At 39.2% G+C, this 21109-nt stretch overlaps 1 protein-coding gene across 1 annotated transcript in view; it reads right to left on the bottom strand.

Annotated features, from left to right (window-relative positions):
- SLC49A4 (solute carrier family 49 member 4) overlaps positions 1-21109 on the bottom strand; it is a 68808-nt gene that overhangs the window by 45031 nt on the left and 2668 nt on the right. The window contains exon 2 of the mRNA XM_083410560.1: positions 10280-10373. Within this exon, the coding sequence (XP_083266686.1) occupies positions 10280-10373 (94 nt within the window). The remainder of the gene's footprint in view (positions 1-10279; positions 10374-21109) is intronic.

The raw sequence follows: 21109 nt of genomic DNA on the forward strand, positions 1-21109 counted from the left end.
AGGAGGGGAAGACACATGCCAACTTTTTGGTAAAAACTGTCAAAAAAAGATTGCATAGCTGCTATTAAATCTCTCCCAGCATTGAATCTGTTTAGAATTTACAGAACAGAAAATCTGACAAAACATTAAGGTTTTATGATGTAGTGTTTAAGTACAAGGCACTGTCAGGCGTGTGTGTTCTTTAAGTTTGATGAACATGTCAATTCCTTTTTATTTATTATTTTTTTGGGGGGGGACATTAAGGTAATCAAGGATTTCACAACAAAACTTTAAAAAAGATATCAGAGGAGAAAGGGTGGGAATCTATCATAATGCTGTGACATACATACTGAAGGCTAAGAGTTCTGTTGTAAACTAAGATTAATAACTTTGCACAATTATACAATCTAACACCTTTGATATACAATTCTAGAGGCCATACAATCTCTCCAGCCTTGTTGTCACTGAAATAACATGCCAATGCAGTGTTAGGCAGCCATATGCTCCTTCTTGGCAATACACGAAACTAAGCTCCCAAACACTTAGCAAATAATTAAACAATGACCATACTTTTGCAGGGACAGACATACTGGTCTGCTTCCAATGTAGTCAATTATCTCCTCTCTAATGTAAATTCCCCAAGAAGATTAACAACATACAGTTGAATTCATTATCTGCTCTATATTGAGGTGGATTGAAAGACATTCCATCATACAAATGTATGCATTTCAGTAATCAGTTATAGAAACAAAACATAAATTAGCAAAATCACTTCGGACTGAAATCTGGAATTGCTCTGTTATTTTGTACTAGGGAAATCTGTTACGAAGAAAACACCTCGGATACTGCCGCACACATTGGGACAGTGAAAACAGAACTCAGATTGCGTTGTATGTGCAAACTGGAATCACAGCATGATGGATGCATGAAGCTGTATTATCCAGTTTATGCAAGCTGCAAATGTAATTTTCACTGACACTATGTATAAACAAAAGAGAGAAAGGGTTACATATGGGGGAAACAGCAGATTGTAAAGTTCCAAAGCCTTCCATCAAAACATTATAATCAACAAAGACAATGAGAATGACATGCCGAAGAGCCTCAATTGTCACTGTTTCCACAATGTTAAATAATAAGGTACGTGACTGCTTAACATAGTAACAAATAGAAAAGGCAGACACTTTGAGAAGATGACAGTTGTGAAGCAAGTCACTCTCTCTCTCTCTCTGATTAGAAAGGGGGCGGGAGGAAGTAAGAGGGAAGTAATAAAAGAAAGTTGCTGCTTCTACCAAGTGGATTGTTCTCAGACCCCCCCCCCCCCCCCGGGCCATGCATCTTCTCAGCCATGCTATGGTCAACATATTGCTGCCTCTAAAAGCAGTAGGTCTCCCTCTCTCCCTCCCAAATATGTTTTGCTGTCTCAAGTGGAACACCAAACGTTTTCCCTGCTTAAATCCTCTCTCATCTACCCTTGTGGCTACAGCATGAAATAGACATGGTATTTAAATGCAGGACTTTCATACTTAATTCTACTCAACACATACATTAGTTCATTTCACTGGACCAAACTAGTTGCCCCTTTTAACAGCCTTTACTGATTTTGTGATTGATTAAATGATTCCAAGGCATTTAATGACTTGTACAACCCTGGCTTTAAAATGCAATGACCCTGTTGTACTCACAACTAGAGTGGCCCAAGGATGCTAAGAGTGGAAACTGTGACACCATTACCTGTACTGAAATATCTTCATTAGTTTCTCAGTTAGTTTCTGAACTCAATTAAAAGAGCCGGCATTAACCTATTAAAAGCCCTACACAGGGTTTGGTACCAATATATTTATTGGAGTGCTTTCTCTCATACAAGTTTTATGTAGTTTTTCAATTTCATTGTTCCGCAAGGGACAATGACAATAAAGATATTGTATCGTATCGTAAGTCTGCCTGCTCACTAAGATCATCATCTAAGGTTCTCCTCCAGATATCCTGCCTTCTGACGTGCAGCAGATGGTGACTGGCGTTTTTTGGTACTGCTTTCGTGCCTTTGGAAGATTGCTTGGTACCAGATGAGAATTCCCTTCCCCACAATGCTTTTTAATGACATATTGCTGTTGTTTCCTTTTATTCTCTTATTCTGTCTGTTAGTTGACCTGGTAATTCTTGGACCTTGAAGGTGCAAGATAAAAACTGAATTTGTAAATAAGTATATATAGGTCCAAGAATATATATATATATATATATATATATATATATATATATACACACACACACACACACACACATACACACACACACACACATACATACATATATATATATGGACGCGGGTGGCGCTGTGGGTAAAAGCCTCAGCGCCTTGGGCTTGCCAATCGAAAGGTCGGCGGTTTGAATCCCCGCGGCGGGGTGTGTTTGGTCCCAGCGCCTGCCAACCTAGCAGTTCGAAAGCACCCCCGGGTGCAAGTAGATAAATAGGGACCGCTTACTAGCGGGAAGGTAAACGGCGTTTCCAGGTGCGGCTCTGGCTTGCCAGAGCAGCGATGTCACACTGGCCACGTGACCCGGAAGTGTCTCCGGACAGCGCTGGCCCCCCGGCCTCTTGAGTGAGATGGGCGTACAACCCTAGAGTCTGTCAAGACTGGCCCGTACAGGCAGGGGTACCTTTACCTTTATATATAGGTCTGCCATCTGCTGGATTGCCAAATAATGCTTTTGGCACAGATATTTTGCAGCCATGCATGATGATGAGGAGATTGGAAACAGGGTTCATTCCACCCTGAAAGATCAGCTTGCTCTGCCAAAAGACCAGCTCCATCACATGCCTCCTACCTCTGAGCTGTTCCAATACCAGCTGGTCATTATAAGAACTACTATTTAAGAATTGGTGTCAAAATTTGCTTTTTTCTCTATCCCCTCCCTGTCCCTTTTGCCTAAAGAGCAGGAAGTAAACAAACAAACAAACATCTTGAAATATGTGGAGCTCAATCCTACGCAGCTTATTCAGAAGTAAGTCCTGCTAAGTTCAGTGGGCCTTACTTTTGGTAAAATGGTACGGGATTGCAGCCTTAGATTCCCAGTTTCTACACTCTGTCTGAAGCAGCCCCCAAGTTAGCTGTTCACCTTGGGGTGTGTAACAATTTCCAGTGGGTAATTTAGCAGATCCATTATTCAAGTTGTGTGACATGGAGGATCATTTTGAAAAGCGAAGTAATTTTTAGCAGTAGTAAATAAAATAAATTTTATTATTACGGTCACAGACCAGTTCTGGAGCACTAGTAAGCATCTTTTTTCACTTGTTTTGCAGGTTTGTCTTACTATATTTTCCTTCACTCTATAAAAGTGGACGTCATGGAAGGATGTATAAGCTAGGTGATAAGTCAGTAACCTAATTATGATGTTAGCGGCTCTTAGCCCGACCTCGGCCGGGGAGGGCGGGATACAAATAAATTATTATTATTATTGTTATTATTATTAATTCACTTTGGAAGAGGTCTGAAGTAAACACTCCCAACCATCGACAATCTGTCCTCTTCATTTCCCAGCATTTACTGCCTTTATACATTCCAAATAGCAAAACCAGAAGCCTTGTTGAAATCTCTCTACCACATACTTGTATTAATTCACTGATTTATGAACTCTGTCAGAATTAAGCCACTTTTCATTGGGGTTTTTTGTGTATCTCCACCTTATCTTCCTAGAGAAGGACAGATAGGAGATATCCACGATATGGTTCAATGTATAGAGTAATCTACTACTGTTCTAGAAGACAAATTTGTAGCAGCTAATATAGCTGACAGAAAAATATGAACACAACAGTATCAGTGCATTTTGCTTTTTTTTATGGTGTCTTGTTATCACTGCAGCAGATTTCAGCCTGAAAGGACTATCGGAACTCTTTCTTACAAACCATCATCTGTTCTAAAAATTGCTCTGAGATTAGAAACATTTGTTCCCGTTATTTCCCCATTTTCTTCTTGTTTCTGTTATCCAGAAGGAGCAAAGAGCAACTGCATTTTCCCTCACTGCCTAATACTGTAATTTAAGTTTGATTCTGTAATGCAAGATGTCTTTTGTATGAAAGATGAGAAGAGCAAGACAATTTTGTTCCGCACTTGGACCGATAGGAAAGCATTTTTAAGACTGGCTAAGGTAAGAGATGAAGAAGAAGAAGAAGAAGAGTTTGGATTTGATATCCCGCCTTTCACTCCCTTTAAGGAGTCTCAAAGCGGCTAACATTCTCCTTTCCCTTCCTCCCCCACAACAAACACTCTGTGAGGTGAGTGGGGCTGAGAGACTGTGACTGGCCCAAGGTCACCCAGCAGCTGCATGTGGAGGAGCGGAGACGCGAACCCGGTTACCCAGATTACGTGACTACCACTCTTAACCACTACACCACACTGGCTCTGTATTTTGATCAATTTCTATACTCTGTGCTCAGGTTTATACATTACTTTTCCAATATTCAGCTAATTATTTTCAGGTACCAAGCAACATAGTGAACTCTGAGAGTTCAATCTAAGGGTATGAAGCTTTTCATAACAAGCCTGAAACCAAAACTATGAAAGAAAATAAGAAGAACATTTCAACAGAGGGGGTTATGAAATAATCAATTACTTATCCTTTGCCTCAAGACTAAAGTTTGTGAAAGCCAAACTAGAACACCTGATTTTTTTAAAAAATAAGCTTTGTGGCCAAATCAAAATCTTGAAGTTAGAATTAATTTGCATTAACTTTCCTTTGAGCTAGTAATTGGGCAAGCAAGTTTACCTTCAAAAGGGGAACTGCTGTGGCTGTGTTTAAATGAAAACAGAAAACAGTTCTGCTCTCCTTAACACAATCCAACTACAAAAAGACAAGGTCAATGTAAAATCCTCAATGGTGAGTTTACAAACATGAAAATAATTATTTCATATTCCATGTGTCATATATACTACATACCAGTGTTAAGAAAGCATTCCTATATTCTGTATATAGGCCAAATGCAACATTAAAAAAAAAGGGTTCACTCCTTAGATGAATCAATCACATGTATTTTAGCAACTTCCTCTTCGGTGGCCACACATTTGTAACCAAACATGAATACATATAGATTACAGTGTGTAGCACCCCAAGGGGGGGGTCCTCTTTAAAATCAGTATGTTATAAAATATTATCACTCACCAATGCCCCTCTAAATCTGTTTCTAGATGATTCCCCAACCATTTGGAGGAGATTTAGGAGCAGGAGCTGCAGCTGGAGAGGGCAGAAATTGCTATCAATTGCTTCCCCTCCTTTCACTAACAGATTCTCTCCATCAGCAGATAGACCCAATGGATACGACCCAATGAGCATATTTAGCTACTGCACAAACTAGCAAACAAGACTACTGGAACTAAATCCCACTAAAGAATCAAACAAGCTTTTCAAAGTATTGGCGAATATAATATATATGAAAATGGATGACATAAAACTACCCCCTCTTTTGAAAAACATAATATTAATCCAATAGTAATCCAATCTGGGGGTTGCCAGCACATGGACAAAGCTCAGGCTATCTCGGTCCAGAAATGGCCATATATTCACATGTAGCTGAAAAATAAAGGGTTTGTTTGTTTTTCCAGAAACTAGCATTTCCACCTACTGATATTTATGTAGAAGTGTCTTGTTCTATACAAATCCATACAAATAGATGCGCTGCCAAGTTATCATTGCTAAATGATATATTTGTACTGCAAAGGTTTTCCACTTGTTAAATCTGTATTTAGCTTGTATATCTGGCTTCATTTTCAATGTTATATAATCACCTAATACAATATGGGTAACGTACGAATGATTTTGCTTAATAATACTACTGAAAATAAAATAAGACACATTTCAGGGAGAAAACAGAGAAATAAGTGAAGCCGATAGGCTCTTCTAATAAAGGCACTGTCTGTGGCTTGATATAGGAACTGCTCCTAGCTAGAAAACAAAAAGCAAATATGAAAGCATCCAACATGAGTCTGGAGTAGTTTTGACGCTGAACTTGGCTAGATCCTCTCACTCATCTTTGGGGTCTGTTTGTTTCTTGCTGCTATTGTTTTAAATAAAAGTATAAGGATTCTGAAACACAATGGACTTCAATTTTTGATGAAATGGATTGGGGGTTGGGGTTGGGGAATCTCATTATTGTGAAACTTTTTTTTACTGAAAGCCTGCCAAGCAAGAGTCAAAAATTTGCAATGAAACGAACACTGCAATGCCAAGCCAAGACAATGGCATCTCTGTCAGACATCCTGACAGTTTAAAGGCAACAATATAACGATGCAGCAAGACCCCTGACAGTACAGCGACATATTCTCTCAGATCGTCACATCATAATACCGTGTTATTGCACAGCCATCACAGCTGTCAGACACTTGAGAATGTTTCTTCGGTCAAAGTTTGAAATAGGAGAGCAAACAGAATTGAAGCTTGCAGGGAACATGTTAAAAAAACAAGAAGAAAACAAAAACAACCTGTTTCAACGTGATGGTTTTCTTCCATAAAGCCACACTTTTAAAAAAAAGCAGCACACAAAACAAATAGACATAGTGAGGTTGTAGGCCAAGCCTGCCCCAACCAGGTACTCTCCAAAATGTTTCGGTGTGTAACTCATTACTGACCGCTGGCCATGCTGGCTGGGGCTTATGGAGTCTCACAAGATAGGGAAAGCACCAGGCTGCAGAAGGCTGGTATAGGTTCTTACTCTGATACTAACCAGATGCATCAAAGAGATTTAGCAGTGAATGATTTCTCATTGATGGCAGGAGCGGACTAATGAATCCAATTGTAGCCATTAAAAGATAAAATGGCTGCATTCAGACATAATAAGAATAGGCCTAGCTTCCCACCCAGGCGTCTACACTTTCCTCTCCTGACACAGCTGCAAGGAGAAGATTGGAAGCTTCCGCTTCATTTTAAGTTAACTGCAATTTCTTCTGGTTAATATTAACTATGGTTAGTGGAAAAGCAAGCCACCTTCATAAACTACAGTTTGAAATTGGATGGGAAAACAGCTGGGGGGGGGGACAACGGATTTCCATTGACCAGTGAAACCCCAACAATAACATGGCTATCCATGCCTGAAGACAAGAGCACTCTACAGCTGAGCCATCTGGTTCTTCCTCTCCTCCCTCTCCAAGCTTACTAAATTTTGATGCATTTTTCAGCGAACCAAATTCAATCTGAATTGATAAAAAGAAATAATTAGCTGTGTTTCATAATAGTAATGTCTACATAGCTGAGGACCTTATTGGAAGCGCTTGAAACAGTTATTGCATCTGCTGAGATTGTTGTGTCAGTGTGCTGTGAAAGATAGTGCCACAGTTTGCAGATACACTGCGCATTTAGCAAAATAAATCAGAGTTGTGGAAGAGTGGTTCCAAGTGTGGTAGAATCTGAATACAGAAGAGCAGTATTCCTAAGAAACAACAGGACAGATACAGGATAAATACAGACTGTGAGTAACATTGTGTGTACACCACTTCTCAGTGGTTGGAGTGCATTGGATGCAAAGCAAATGGGGGTGTATAGACAACTCTTGTCTAACTCTTTGGAGTGCTAAGACTACTTAAAATGGCCAAAATATTGAGAACTCTCACACTCCCAACATAATCAAAGGCACATTCTTTCCAAGAATTTTATGTCACGGAGAACTGCGACTGAGCCAGAAACCCACCATCCAAAGAGCACATCCTAAATTACCAGGTCTAAATCTTAAATTGCATGACTTCTGCAAGAACAATCAATTCATTAGGACTTCTCAAGCTGGATCAAATGGCCTGTTTAAAATTTGGTCCAACTACTAAGCACTCTTGCCTAATGCCCCCCCCCCCTACAAATCCCATTACAAAATAGCTTCCCTTGAAGGTTTATTACTCATTGCTAAGTATATAGATGCTGGCAGTTTCCTTTCCTCACAGGAACTTGGCATGTGAACAGGGTTTTTTTGCCAATTGTTTTATTGATTTTTATATGAGGGAAAGTAACCCAGTGCACTGCATGCTGCCCACAAATAATAAAATTATTAATACTTTGAACTTCAGTGGGTATGTTGGTCCCAACTTCAAAGTGCTTTAAAAACAAAATTAATTAAATCTCACACTGCAGCCCAACCCTAAAACAATCAATAGGTCATTAAGACATTATTGTTTTATACTAAGCTGCTTATTTCACTCAGAAAGATGACAAATGCTTGGCAAATATCCATAAAAAAGATGATCTTGCCCTCGGATAATGCTTTATGTTCCTTTTGTAGGTAAATACAATCAAGCTAAGTGCACTATTCTTTCTAAATGACCTTGTTAAGCACACAAAACTTATTCAGATCCTAACCAAGCCCAAAAGCTCAAGTTATAAGTTCAAATATTTTTGAAGGAGACTTGAGGGGGAAAGGAATGTAACTGTAAACATGGCATAAACTTCATAATACTCAATAACACATAAGACACAGCATCATTTCTTTTGAAAGCCTACCGTAAGCATCAAGGAACAACTAATGTTCACATTTTTAGTTTCACAGAGCTATCACAATTTATATATTTTCAAAAGGGTCAAAACCAAACCACAGTGGTGAGACATGTTGAATGATTGACACACAGAATGCACATTCTGGCTCTGTAGATGCACTACAAAGAGGGAGGGGAAGCTCTGCAGATATAGAGTGAATAATTGTACTGATAGTAAGGCAGAAGGGAAATAAATGACAATATAATATTCAGAGATAGAAGTAATTCCCTACAAAATGCAATTCTGGAAAACACACATTAATTTCCCCCCAAAATAAATAAGTTTTGTTTATATTATTGGATGCAACACACATGTGGATTTGCTGCATATCCAGCACTATAAACAAAGCTAATTCATTTTACAAAAAGGTCTTGAAAGAAAATGGTAGAGGGAGTATACAGAGGGCAGAAAATTGCACTATCTGTCAAGTCCCTGCTCGCTGGAAGCCCTTCCAATATCCTACTTGGTTTCTATGCCTTGCACAAAAGTTGCCTGACAATTTTTTTAAATAAACAGAGTCCTGGAAAGCTACTTTTTAAAAGAAGTGGAAATGTTAACATTTTAGAAAGGACGCATGAGGAGTAACCTAGAATGTAGGACACAACTAGTATTGTGGCTACAACTACAGCCATAGCTATGTCTCTTTTGAGTTGCCTTGCGAAACCTAGAGCTCTGCCCTTGAGCAGTTCCCCATCAGACTCTCGCAAACCACTTGAAAATTGCAAGGAGTTGTGGTGGACTATTTAATAAACTTTTTTTTGTTCTACAAATAAAAGCACATACATATCTCATATTTGAGCAAACACCACCTGGCCTTTCTAATGTGATGTGCCCCTTTCCTTGTGAGCAAAGTTCTACGTTCCACTTTGGACTTAAGCTGGTTTTACTATATCAGATTAATTATTTTTTTTTTGCAGAATGTTCAAATATCCCATTTTCAAACTATCCTGCACAGATAAACACTACATTATTGTTGTTGGTTGTGTTGTTGTTATTTACTGTTTTTGAGTCTGGGTGAGTTTCATATTGGCAGTGACAGTGGTGGAAGCGAGTCTCATGAATGTAGAATCAGTTCTACTATAACGAGGGGTATGGTCTGGGGACCACAAAGCAATTACAATCTGATTTTGGTTGTTTTTTACCTGCTCTAGACACTTGGGAGTCAGAAAATATATTTTAATGGTCCTCACACATGCAGAGCTACATATTCATTCTTTTGTTGTGTTTAAACCATGACAAATTCCTTCAAGTTTTATTTCCATTGCTGGTGAACCACAGTATTGTGGGCATGACCTAACAGCTTGCAAAATTAGAGCATCTGAGGCAGAAGGTGGTTAAGAGGCCAGTCTTCATAACCCTTTCAAATCTCAGAATATCTGGTGGTCAGGAAAAGGGGTGGTCCTTATCTAGAAGGTAGCACATGGAGGGGGAGGGGGGGTGTCTCTCCCCTCCTGTGTGACTGAAACACAGTCTAGTAGCTGGATGCTACATACAGTACTGTATGTCACAAATAATCTTATTCAGCCCTAAGGGGGGAAATGCCATTAGAATGGTTTTATGGGATTTATCTCAAGTAGCTTTCCGTGGTAGAAAACTAGATTTAAACTGCAGAACGTCTTCAACTAGGTTACTTCAACATCTTCCAATTGCTACCGGTTATCGCAATGGTTATGCATCACCAGATATGCTTTAGCTACACCACAGTCTTCACAGTAAAACCCTTGTATCCTACTGATACAAGATAATTTGGAAAGGTCCCCTTCCCCAGCCACTAAAGAACAAATAATAAACTTCTCACCATTTCCTTGTTTCTTGGTCTGATACAGGAACACATCTCAGCCCAGCTCCTACCACCATGAGGGATGATGTCAGCAACATAGTTACCCTGAGGCCTAAATGGAAAAGAATAGCAATTTTACAAGGTGTATCCAAACATGTGACATAAAAAGTAGCAATTACAAAAGTAACCCTCCTTTTGAGGAAGTGCATCTTACAGGATATGTAAAACAAACATAGACAGATATTAACAGAGTAAGAACTTTTAAAAACAGTGCTAATGTTTGCATGCTTAACTAAAATTTCAGCTGACACTCCTATCCAGACTTAAACTCCCAAGGCACCTAAATAAACAGCCTTCTCCAATCATTTTGAAAGAGAGGGCAGCTCTACATAGGCATGTCTTCTACACAGAGATGTTACTGAAAGCGGAGGGGAAGCTGTGGTAAGGGGTCAGAGCTCTGTGTGCACATCAGACCTCCCACAGCTGCAAGGAATTCCTGGACAGGTAATTCGCGTGCCAAATCTGAATGATTTATCTAGTCTCATGTATAAAAGGGAGAAGTGGATACGTATCATTTCCTTTTCTGAAATAGTTAACGTTTTCCCTTCCTGTTTGTTTTTCAAAGTGGAGTCTTAAATCTAATCCTGAAATAAATATGGCTTCTACATTGGAAGAATTTACTTATTTGCAATACTGCAAAAAAAGCAGCAAAGACTGCAGTGTTCAGGTCCAATTGCCAGTTGCTGCATCCAGCGTTTTTAAAATACTACATTGGCATTTTATGGATGTTTATATCTTCTCTACATGTGTGCTATTGAAGAATAACATGTGGTCGGATAAAGATCTTTATTAAGACTGCTATAACTTCATATGAATAAATATACTAATATATTCCTTATGACAGAATTCCTGTTGCTGATCCAGAGAGCGGATACATACACACTGTAGCAGATACAGATCCCAGACAACAGGGAACAAAGTATTAGGAATGGAGCCCAATATTAAGCCCTCAAGAAAAAGTATTTATATGTTTCGGCCAGTTTTGAGTTTTGCAGAATGTTCTATTGCCATAAATCAAGAGATTTCTTCTTCCTCAGAGGAATCACTTGTTTAATACTACATGTTTTTCTTCTGAATATTCTGTTGGCCGTTTTAGGTTGAGTTCACACGTAGCCTCCATTACCAATTTATTACTAGCAAAATGCCTTTCATGAAACTGACTGTGTGGAATGTAAGAGGCAAGAATGCGAAGCTCCCTTGAGAGTCCCGAGTCCCATGATGCTGAGAACTGATTTTTATAGATGCAGTACACAATTAACTTATTTATTATATTTAATGTTGAGTTCACATGATAAAAATGTGAGAATGGTTGCCAGCTCACCATTGACAAGCACATATTTTTCCTGCAAGACCTCCTACCAGACTTCACACTGCTCAGACTTCACAAGGATTGAAGGACTGAAAAGTGACAATATGCCTCACTGCTTTGCATTCCTTGCACCTTCCCCCTCTCCTTTCTCTAAGCACAGAAGAGATATTGCAAACTTCACATTGAATAAGTGAAATCTCTTGCTACTTTCTGAGCCTCTCAGAAGACCAGAAAAACAAAAATGAACCACAGTCCACCACTCTCAGCTTGAAGCTGTCCAGGGAAAGACTGGTTCTTGTAGTGCAGCACTCAGCGTGACATCACAATCAAGATCCTGCTCCCCACCTTTAGCACAAATTTTAACTGGCTACCAAGCCTGTACAAAATTTATGAATCATAGATAAGAGACTCATGGATCAGGATCAAATGATGGATTTGACTATTTTTCCAGCTGCAGCGCTTTAGCGCAAACCATTTGGTTTTTGAGCTACAAATTATAATGCAATACTCTGAAGGGCTTTGAATAGTGCTCACGATTTCTCCGACCTTTTGTATCTTCTTAATATGCACGTATTCCTAGGAAATTATCTATAGTTAAAGAATAATGCCATACACATCAAGAACTGCCAAGAAGAGAAAAAATCTTCTTTTAAAAATGTCAAGCAGGTAGCTTGATTAAGGTGATAAAGCATAAAGGTCACAGAGGGCTGGCTGGAGATGCTGCACTAATATTATACTCTATAAAGGGTGGCTGCATTACAGCTGAAGGTCTTGAGGGCAAACAGCGGACCAAACAGAAATTCAAAAATAAGATTATCTTTGTAAAATTATAACTTTACTTTTTTCCAACAGCAAGTTTACAATTTGTACTTAAAATATTTGATGTGGTGGCCTAAATTTTAGGAGCTTCATCTGGTCCATTGTGGGTGTAACACCCACATAGTACTCACTTAGTCTCAATGGAGCGCTGTTTCCCACCCACCATCTACCTGTAAATGCTTAAAAAGTGTGTAAATGCAGCACTATGGAACTTCAGCGTGAATAGGAAATCTCTGCATTTTCTCCATATTCACATCTAGCTCTCCCTCTGGATACTGTCAACTGTGCTCAATATGGGCAATGTACCCACAGTGGACTGGATCATGCCCAATTCTGGAGTAAAAGACACATAACACAGAAATATGTATGATGAAGCACTCATGTCATTTTTTAAAAATTAAAATAAACCGATGGAGGTGGAGCTTTGGGTGGCTTCCCACCATCCAGGATTCTAAATGCAGGTAAATATACATCTTTAACTCCATGTGGGAACAGCTAGGAGACCCAAGTCAAAAGAGCAGGTAGGGAAGGGTTAAGCATCCCTTCCCACACCACTTCCATCAAATCCCCCCACAAAAAGAGTCTGTGTCTTTCTTTAAATAGTGGGATCAAGGCTCTATGCAATTTTGCACAACATATAGCTAGCTCCTCAAAAGCCATATGCATGTTTGTGTACCATGTTTTGTTGCATCAACAGTTCATCTCACTGTGTTGAGGGGAAATATGATAACCATCTTCAAATATCTAAAGGGCTGTCATGTATATGTTAAAAGAACCTACAACTATACAAACGCAAAAACATTTACTAGCACTGGTGCTTGTCTTGTTCATCAACCAAACATCAGCAGCCTTTGGATATACAGTGGTACCTTGGGTTACATACGCTTCAGGTTACATACGCTTCACGTTACAGACTCCACTAACCCAGAAATAGTGCTTCAGGTTAAGACCTTTGCTTCAGGATAAGAACAGAAATCAGGCTCCAGTGGCGCGGCAGGAGGCCCCATTAGCTAAAGTGGTGCTTCAGGTTAAGAACAGTTTCAGGTTAAGAACGGACCTCCGGAACGAATTAAGTATTTAACCCGAGGTACCACTGTGCTAATCATAGTGGAGACCTGCAGCCTATAAAACACGCAATAAGTCTGTTGAAAGATTAGCTCCTAGACTACAAATTTATATGTATGGATAATGAAGACAGAATTAAGCAGTACGACCAAAATGCTAAATTCATAACAACTTTTATTATTTTCAATAAAATCTATTATATTTCTAAGTCTTTTAAGTTTTAATATCCTGCTTCTCAGCTGCACAGAACATCAATAAATTTTCAGGAGCTTATTCAATCTGACAGTACCATGAACATGTCCGCTGAGTAATGAAAATGCGACATCTCCCTTTAGAAACAAACAGTGCCTTGAAGAAAGCAAGATGGCACACTGGGTGGCATGGTGAATTGAGGAAACAAGTGAAGCAACCACACCAAAACACCCTATTTTTACATTTGCTGCTAGTTACATCTAATACATCTGGTACATCTAGTTACTTCACTTCTGCTTTTGTTTCTTTCTCTCACAATGTGACAATTTGCCACTGCAAACAACTCAGGCTGAGTCGCTATGGGCTGGAAAGGAGATGCTCCTTGAAGGTTTATTGAAACGTAAATAATCCCTTCCTTCAAAATACTCATAGTTTCAATCTGCAACTACTATTCAAATATCTCTCTTGAGCACAGTCAATACATCTTTCCTTCAAGCTTGCTGGCACGGTCATTAGATGAAAAGAAGAGCTGGTACATCTAGTTCAGCATCCAGTTCTTGCAGTAACCAACCGGATGACTACAGGATGCTCACAAAAAGGTCCTGAGTGTAACAGCGCTTTCCCCACTTTCAATTCCCAGCAAATGGTACACAGAGGCAGAACACTGCCATCATGACTAACAGCCACTGTCCTCCATGAATGCCCAATTCTCATTGCCACCACTACTTTTGGGGAGAGTGAATCCTATTGTTTAATTTAACGCTGTGTGAAGAGGTATTTCTTTTGTCTGTCCTGAGTCTTCCAACACTCAGAAGACCTTAAGGCTGGCAAATAAAGGGAGTATGAACTGCTGTTTCTGAAGCAGGTTTGTAAACTCTAACAGAGAGAACTTTTGTTAGCATTAATTATGGGTAACAGGCATGTAAACATAATGCCCTCCCTCAGGGAGGTATGCCTGACACCAACTTTGCTATCTTTTAGACACCAGGCAAAAACATTTATGCAGGCACTTGAAACATTATGACCATCTCCAGTACTTTACACTCTTCAGTTTGTATGTTATCTGTCTGTCTTATATGTATATATTATTTTATTTTTGACAACTCACCTGAAATCACCAATGAAAGAGTATATAAACAAACCACGGGTATGATGTCAAAGGAACGGAGATAATATCTACGCTTGCAATTATCAACAAATTAAAGGAGCTGTTCCCTAAAAGCATATATTTTACTTTCAAAACACTCTGTCCTAGATGCTGATCAGATATAGGCTCAAACATTGCAAGAGAGGAGGAAGAAAACAGAATAGTGCTCAGTTTTAGGGGTTGAGAACAGTTTTGAGGAAGCTGAAATATCAGTTAAGGAAGCTACAACTGTAAAAGAAAAGCACATGAGATTACTTCATAACATACCAGCAGCACTTCATACATTACCAATCTCTCCCCCCACCCCGACAAATGCACACGTCTATGTGCAGTGTAATCTGGTGTGGTTCCTGAGCTGATTTTCTTTTCTACACTGCCTTCATTGCAAACAGAATATAAATATCCAAGTGAGTGATAATGAATACTTCATACCCACGTGGAGTTTTTGAGTGATCAAAGCACGTAACATTCTCTCAATAATTCAAGTGTCAGAAATCTGTGGCCCTCAATATGTTGTTGGACTCCATCAATCCCAGGCAGCATAGCTGTTGGTCAGAGCTGCAGTCTGGCAATATCTGGAGGGCCACAAGTTCCCCACTTAATGCCACCAAGTGAGTTCATGGTCGAAATGAGATCCAACTGGTTGATCAGTAATGGCTAACTGATTATTTCTGTTGCTGTTGGATTTACTGATTATTTTTATTTTGCGTGATCTATCTGATACTGTGTCCTTGTGTACACTATGTTGGTTTTTTTCTTTAAGAAAAACTGTATAGAATATTTTAAATTACATAAATTTCCCTTAGCCCGGATATTGAAACTGCTTGGGATCTGCTGGACTGGAGATCTAAACAGGTTCTGAAATAGTAACTTTCAGTACTAATCTTTAAACACATACATTATGTTTAATTCATGTAGGTCTTAATATTTCTAGTAATGATCAAGTGTTTTAGAATAAAATGCCACATTCACTAAATTTAAGGTCAAATTACTCTAGTGTATAGCTCAAAAATATCCCTCACTATTTCTGAATGGTGAGAAGCTTTGGGTCCACCAAGAGGGTTCTCAAGAACAAACTGTCGACTGAGCATATTTACTTCTCAAAATCAAGAAGTCAATCTTCTGATTATGCTGCAAAGATCCAAGAAATTGAGCTACTATTTATGGTACCATTATTAAACCCTAAAGGATGGGAATTGGATATATCTAAATTAGTCCTTCTTCCAATTAGTTTCTATTCTTGTCATCAATAGATAATTTGTATGTTGGGCTTCATGGTACTGCATTTCCCCTCAAAAATTGATTTTAAAATGTGTTTAATACTCCTGTGCAAAATAAAATCCCTTGAATTTCCTTATTAATATGATTGCCCTAGAGCTAATCAATTGTACCTAAATTGCACCTAAATTGAATATTCTCAGCTTACCAAATACCCAGGAGCTGAAGCAGTGTTTCCCAAATTTGGGTCTCCAGCTGTTTTTTGATAACTCCCATCATCCCTAGCTAGCAGGACCAGAACTCAGGGATTATGGGAATTGTAGTCCAAAAACAGCTGAAGACACAAGTTTCGGATTATCCCACACCTCGTATATCCAATCAGTCACTGTACTCTGCAGGAAAGGTCTGTTCCAAACTATATAGGAATTGGGCCGTTAGTGCCATGGCTCATACCCTTTAGAATTCCCTCTCATTAAGTACTAGCTAGGTGCCATCTCTGTTGTCTTTTCAGTGCCTAATGAAGGCCTAACCCTTTCAGAAGCATTTTGAGATATTTCCTGGTCTAAATCTGTTTTTAGAAGTTTTAATTGTTCTCTGTGTTCATTAAAGGTAGACTGCACCCTGTATCTGCAAAAATGTGCTCTCTCAATCAGCATGGAGCTATTTGAGTATCTCCCCATAGTAACATAAAAACAAAAGTATTTTTTATTGCCGCAGCCTGTAAATGCAACATAAAATTGCAAAACCAAGATGTCAAGCTACCTTCAGCACAGAAGAGACACTAATACTTAGCATTTAACTGCTTCGTTAATTACTTCATAAGAAACCCTCAATCTCATTTCCTTCAAGATTTGCTAAATTAAGTAAATTAATGTCTTCCACAAAATTTGATGTAATCCATTACATAACATTTCCACGTCCATGTGGAGTTATTTAACTTTATTTATTTAACATTTAATTTTAAAATGCTGCGATTCATTCAAAGCCTTCGGGATATGGAATGACAAGACATTCAAATGTTATAAAGATTAATTAACAGTAATCAAAAAAGTATTTTTGCTACCCCTGCACTTTCAGCATAACTGCTAGCATTTTATTCATCCTTTTCATAACAAAGTTCATGTTTTTTCTTATGCTAAACATGACAGGGCACAAACTTCCTTAATTTTATTGACATATTTTAGATCTAACCTATTAAACCCCTTCCAGGGTTGTTGTTGTTGTTGTGTGTGTTTTTTGCTGCTGCCTTCTTGAAGAGCAGCTGTAGGCCATTACTACTAAGTTTATCCGAGTGTATATTGATAAATATTGGTAAGTTGCATTTTACTGTCATAGACTGAACCACTTTCTAATTTTCTCAACTTTAGTTGCGTTATTTCTGTGCTCTAAGCTCCGACTCCTCCCCTAAATTCCTCATACTCCGTTATTATATGAGCAATACAATTTGAACTAATATATAAACACTATCAGTGCAAGTTTAACTTCCACGTGCTCACATTTATCTATCAATGCACAACTGACTGTTTCTGAAACTACTTGAACACTAAAGCACAATGACAAATCTGTTGAATGTTTTGGGTTCACATAACTGGTCTGGCCAACTTTTGTCAACCACCAGAAAGAGAGATGCTTGTATGCTGAAAGATTTAGGACTCCTGAAAGACTTAAAAGATATTTAATGTATAGTGATAACTATGAGAACCTTTCAGTGATGAGGTCATGCAGTGAAATGGACAGTAGATAAATTCAGGGCAGGCAAAACGAATTTCTTCTTCACCCCATAATTGATATAGAATTTGCTATTCCTTGTGATGGTTATAAGCTTTGAAAGCTTTTTAAAATAGAGGATTAGACAAATTCAGCTGACATAAAAAAAAAGAAATGAAGTCCCAATGCTTATAGGCAATTTAACTCTGATCACTAGGGGTAAACAGCACAATATGGCTGTAGCGTAGTGTCCTGTCTGCAAGCACTCCAACAGTACATGACTGGCTACTGTCGGGAGACATGTTAGACTTGTTCCAGCAACACCAATTTTATTTTCTTAATCCAAGTTTCTTTAACAAATACATTTACATATACTTATTCACAGAGCTGTCTGCTTCTGAATCTTCTTCTTTATGAAAACTACAATGAATGCCAGACAATATACTAGACATATAGACATCAATTTTGTGCTAGATGGTTCACTTTTGTTCCCTTTAAACAGCAGGTTTTTTTTCTGAATTGTGATTAGGGAGAACATTAAGGGGAAACTAAAGAAAGTTGAGAAGGTACACAAAACCTTCTAGGGAAAGAGGACACAAAAAGAATGGATGTAGTCATGAGTTTCTGTTCCAGCAGATTAAATTACCTGCTCCAAAGGTCAAATAACTGCGGCCATATTGATGAAGCATTCTGGGGACAACTAATTTTCTTCCCAAGTTGTAGTAGGAATATTTTCAGCATTCATTTACAACAGAATATATTCAAACTCTCCATAACAATGGGCATTTCTGATGCAAAAGGCAGAACTAGAGGCTCGGCCAGAGTTAGAAACTCAGATATATAAGCTAGTCACCAAATGGCATCTTAAACCAAGGTTAGGGTCACTACAACAGAATGTCTAGGCACGTTGCTGTGGTGTTTTTTGCACTGAAATTTATTATTATCGTTATTGGTATACATTTCATTTCTATACAGCTTTATATTTTAAAGAAAAGATCTCAAAACAGTTAACACCACATTAAAACATCAATTGAAGCAATCCAGAATAAAACAAAATCAAGCTTCAAGGGAACTATTTCAGATTCTTCTCTAAGTGACATTCTGTTTTCCCAAATTTATTTACCAACAATTTATAGAGCTGCCCCATAGCAGAAGTACTCTAGGAAGCCAGTGTGGTGTACAGTGGTACCTTGGGTTAAGTACTAAATTCCTGTACTAGTGGTACCTTGGGTTAAGTACTAAATTCCTGCTGCCACTGCACCACTGGAGCACGATTTCTGTTCTCATCCTGAAGCAAAGTTCTTAACCCGAGGTACTATTTCTGGGTTAGTGGAGTCTGTAACCTGAAGCATATGTAACCTGAAGCGTATGTAACCTGAGATACCACTGTACTGGTTAAGAGTGTCAGACCAGGACCTGGTAGATCATGAAGCTCACCGGGTGACCTTGGGCCAGTCACAGCCTCTACCTCACTGGTTTATTGTCGGGATTAACTGAGGAATAGGGGTGAACCATGTACAAGGGAATCCCCACTTACGCAGGGGTTCTGTTCCCAGCTGCTGCACATGTCACTAGGTGGCACGTGAATGGGAATTCCTCTGACCCTTTCAGTGCCAAAAATGGCATGTATGTCAGTGGAAGCACATGTGCTGATTGTGCGCAAGTGGGGAAACACCTGTAATCCTTGGAGAAAAATGTGGGGTATATATGCAATATATAAGATATTTTGCTCACCTGCTTAAGAAAACTGGAGGGGACAGCCAAATGGAAATGCCAGTAGCCAACTTGGCATCCAGAGATCTCCACATGGCCACAGTTGGCCACGTGCCAGTTGCAAAATGCACCTGGCAAATTTTGAACACTGGACCCAGAATGAAGACACCTGAGCATAGCATGATTGTGCTCCTTCCACAACTACAGGCAGCAAGATATTCCAAAAGAGCAGCACTCAACCAAGGTATGCTTTCCTTGGACAAAGGTTGCAGAATACTATATTGCTATAATAAACAAGTTTTATTTACAAATATACAGGTAGGTGGTTCAATTTAAACACTCCAAGAAACCTCATCCATGCTTCCATATTAGATTTCTAAAGACAGTCAGCATCCCCAAAAATGCTGTGAGCTTTGGGCCCCCAAATCAGCTCTGTATGTAACTCTCTTCCTTTAGTCCCACTGGAAAAAACCCTCAAATCTATTCCTCCTTACACAGAGAGACACCTTGAAAGTCTAAAGCGGGAAGCCTGTTCTACATGTGAGGTTTTACCATGTGACTTAGAACACTGCACGATCAGGGTTCTAGATTGCATAATTGGCCTGTGTATGTTGGCCTATATACCACTCAATGCAACATGGAGGGGAGTGGTACCAGGAGACAGCGATGTAATGCAGGGAGATGGTGTGGCCTTGTTCTTTCCCCCACGTAAGTGCCAAACACCTGAGCTATCAAAAATGTGGATGACAATGAACATGAGTAACAAACAGTGGTGCTTGGAAAGTCAGGTTTTGAGGTTGGGGTATTCTGTCCTGAATTGGGGAGAGTGAAAGAGGGCTGACTGTGAGGCCATCAGCTTTGAGTGAGAAGAGTCAGGACACCTTCTGCATCCCACTGATTCATCCACTTCCCATCTCATAAATATCCCAACCCCATCCATTGTAACTCTGTGGTGCAATGTAAAATCCTGCGCTACATAAACAGGCAGGTTAACCTGCCAAGTTTTCTGTTACTCACCATTACTCACCTTTTCTTTTGTACAAAAAATGTGGTCCGTACAAACACACTTGCAAATGCACATACAAACACCACTCTAGGAGCAAGCAACAAGCATGACGAACAGCATCCTTATTTCACTAACCGTTTCCTCAAGTCTACGCCTTTAAGTCACTGAACCAGCAGAGTAGCTCATAGAATCTGGTTTCAACCAATGTGATCTACTCTGACACAGCATTAAAATATGATTATTAAGCAGCAATGACCACAGATCCAAAGAGCTACTGTAAACACAACAAAAGGCCCGTGAAAGCTCAGAAGGAATTCTTAACTTTGCTGTGAGTCCTAGAAGACCTGCTCCCTGCCCTGCAGGCCCTTTTCTACCTGAGCTGGAAGGGTGTAGGCCTGACTGACTCCAGCTACAAAAGCTGAGGCTGCAAAGCTGAGGCTGCTGAACAGACACTGGGGCCAGGGTATTGTTTTTTGGGGGTGGGGGTTAGATTGTTGCTGTGATGTTATTTTTTTGTTTGTTTATTTTAGATCTTACGATTTCCATGGAAATTATTCGATTTGGTTGCGTATTTTTTATGTTTTATTTATTATGACTCCTTTTGCTTCATTG

Source organism: Podarcis tiliguerta (genome assembly GCF_965153285.1).
Source record: "Podarcis tiliguerta genome assembly, chromosome: 1".
Classification (NCBI taxonomy): Eukaryota; Metazoa; Chordata; class Lepidosauria; order Squamata; family Lacertidae; genus Podarcis; species Podarcis tiliguerta.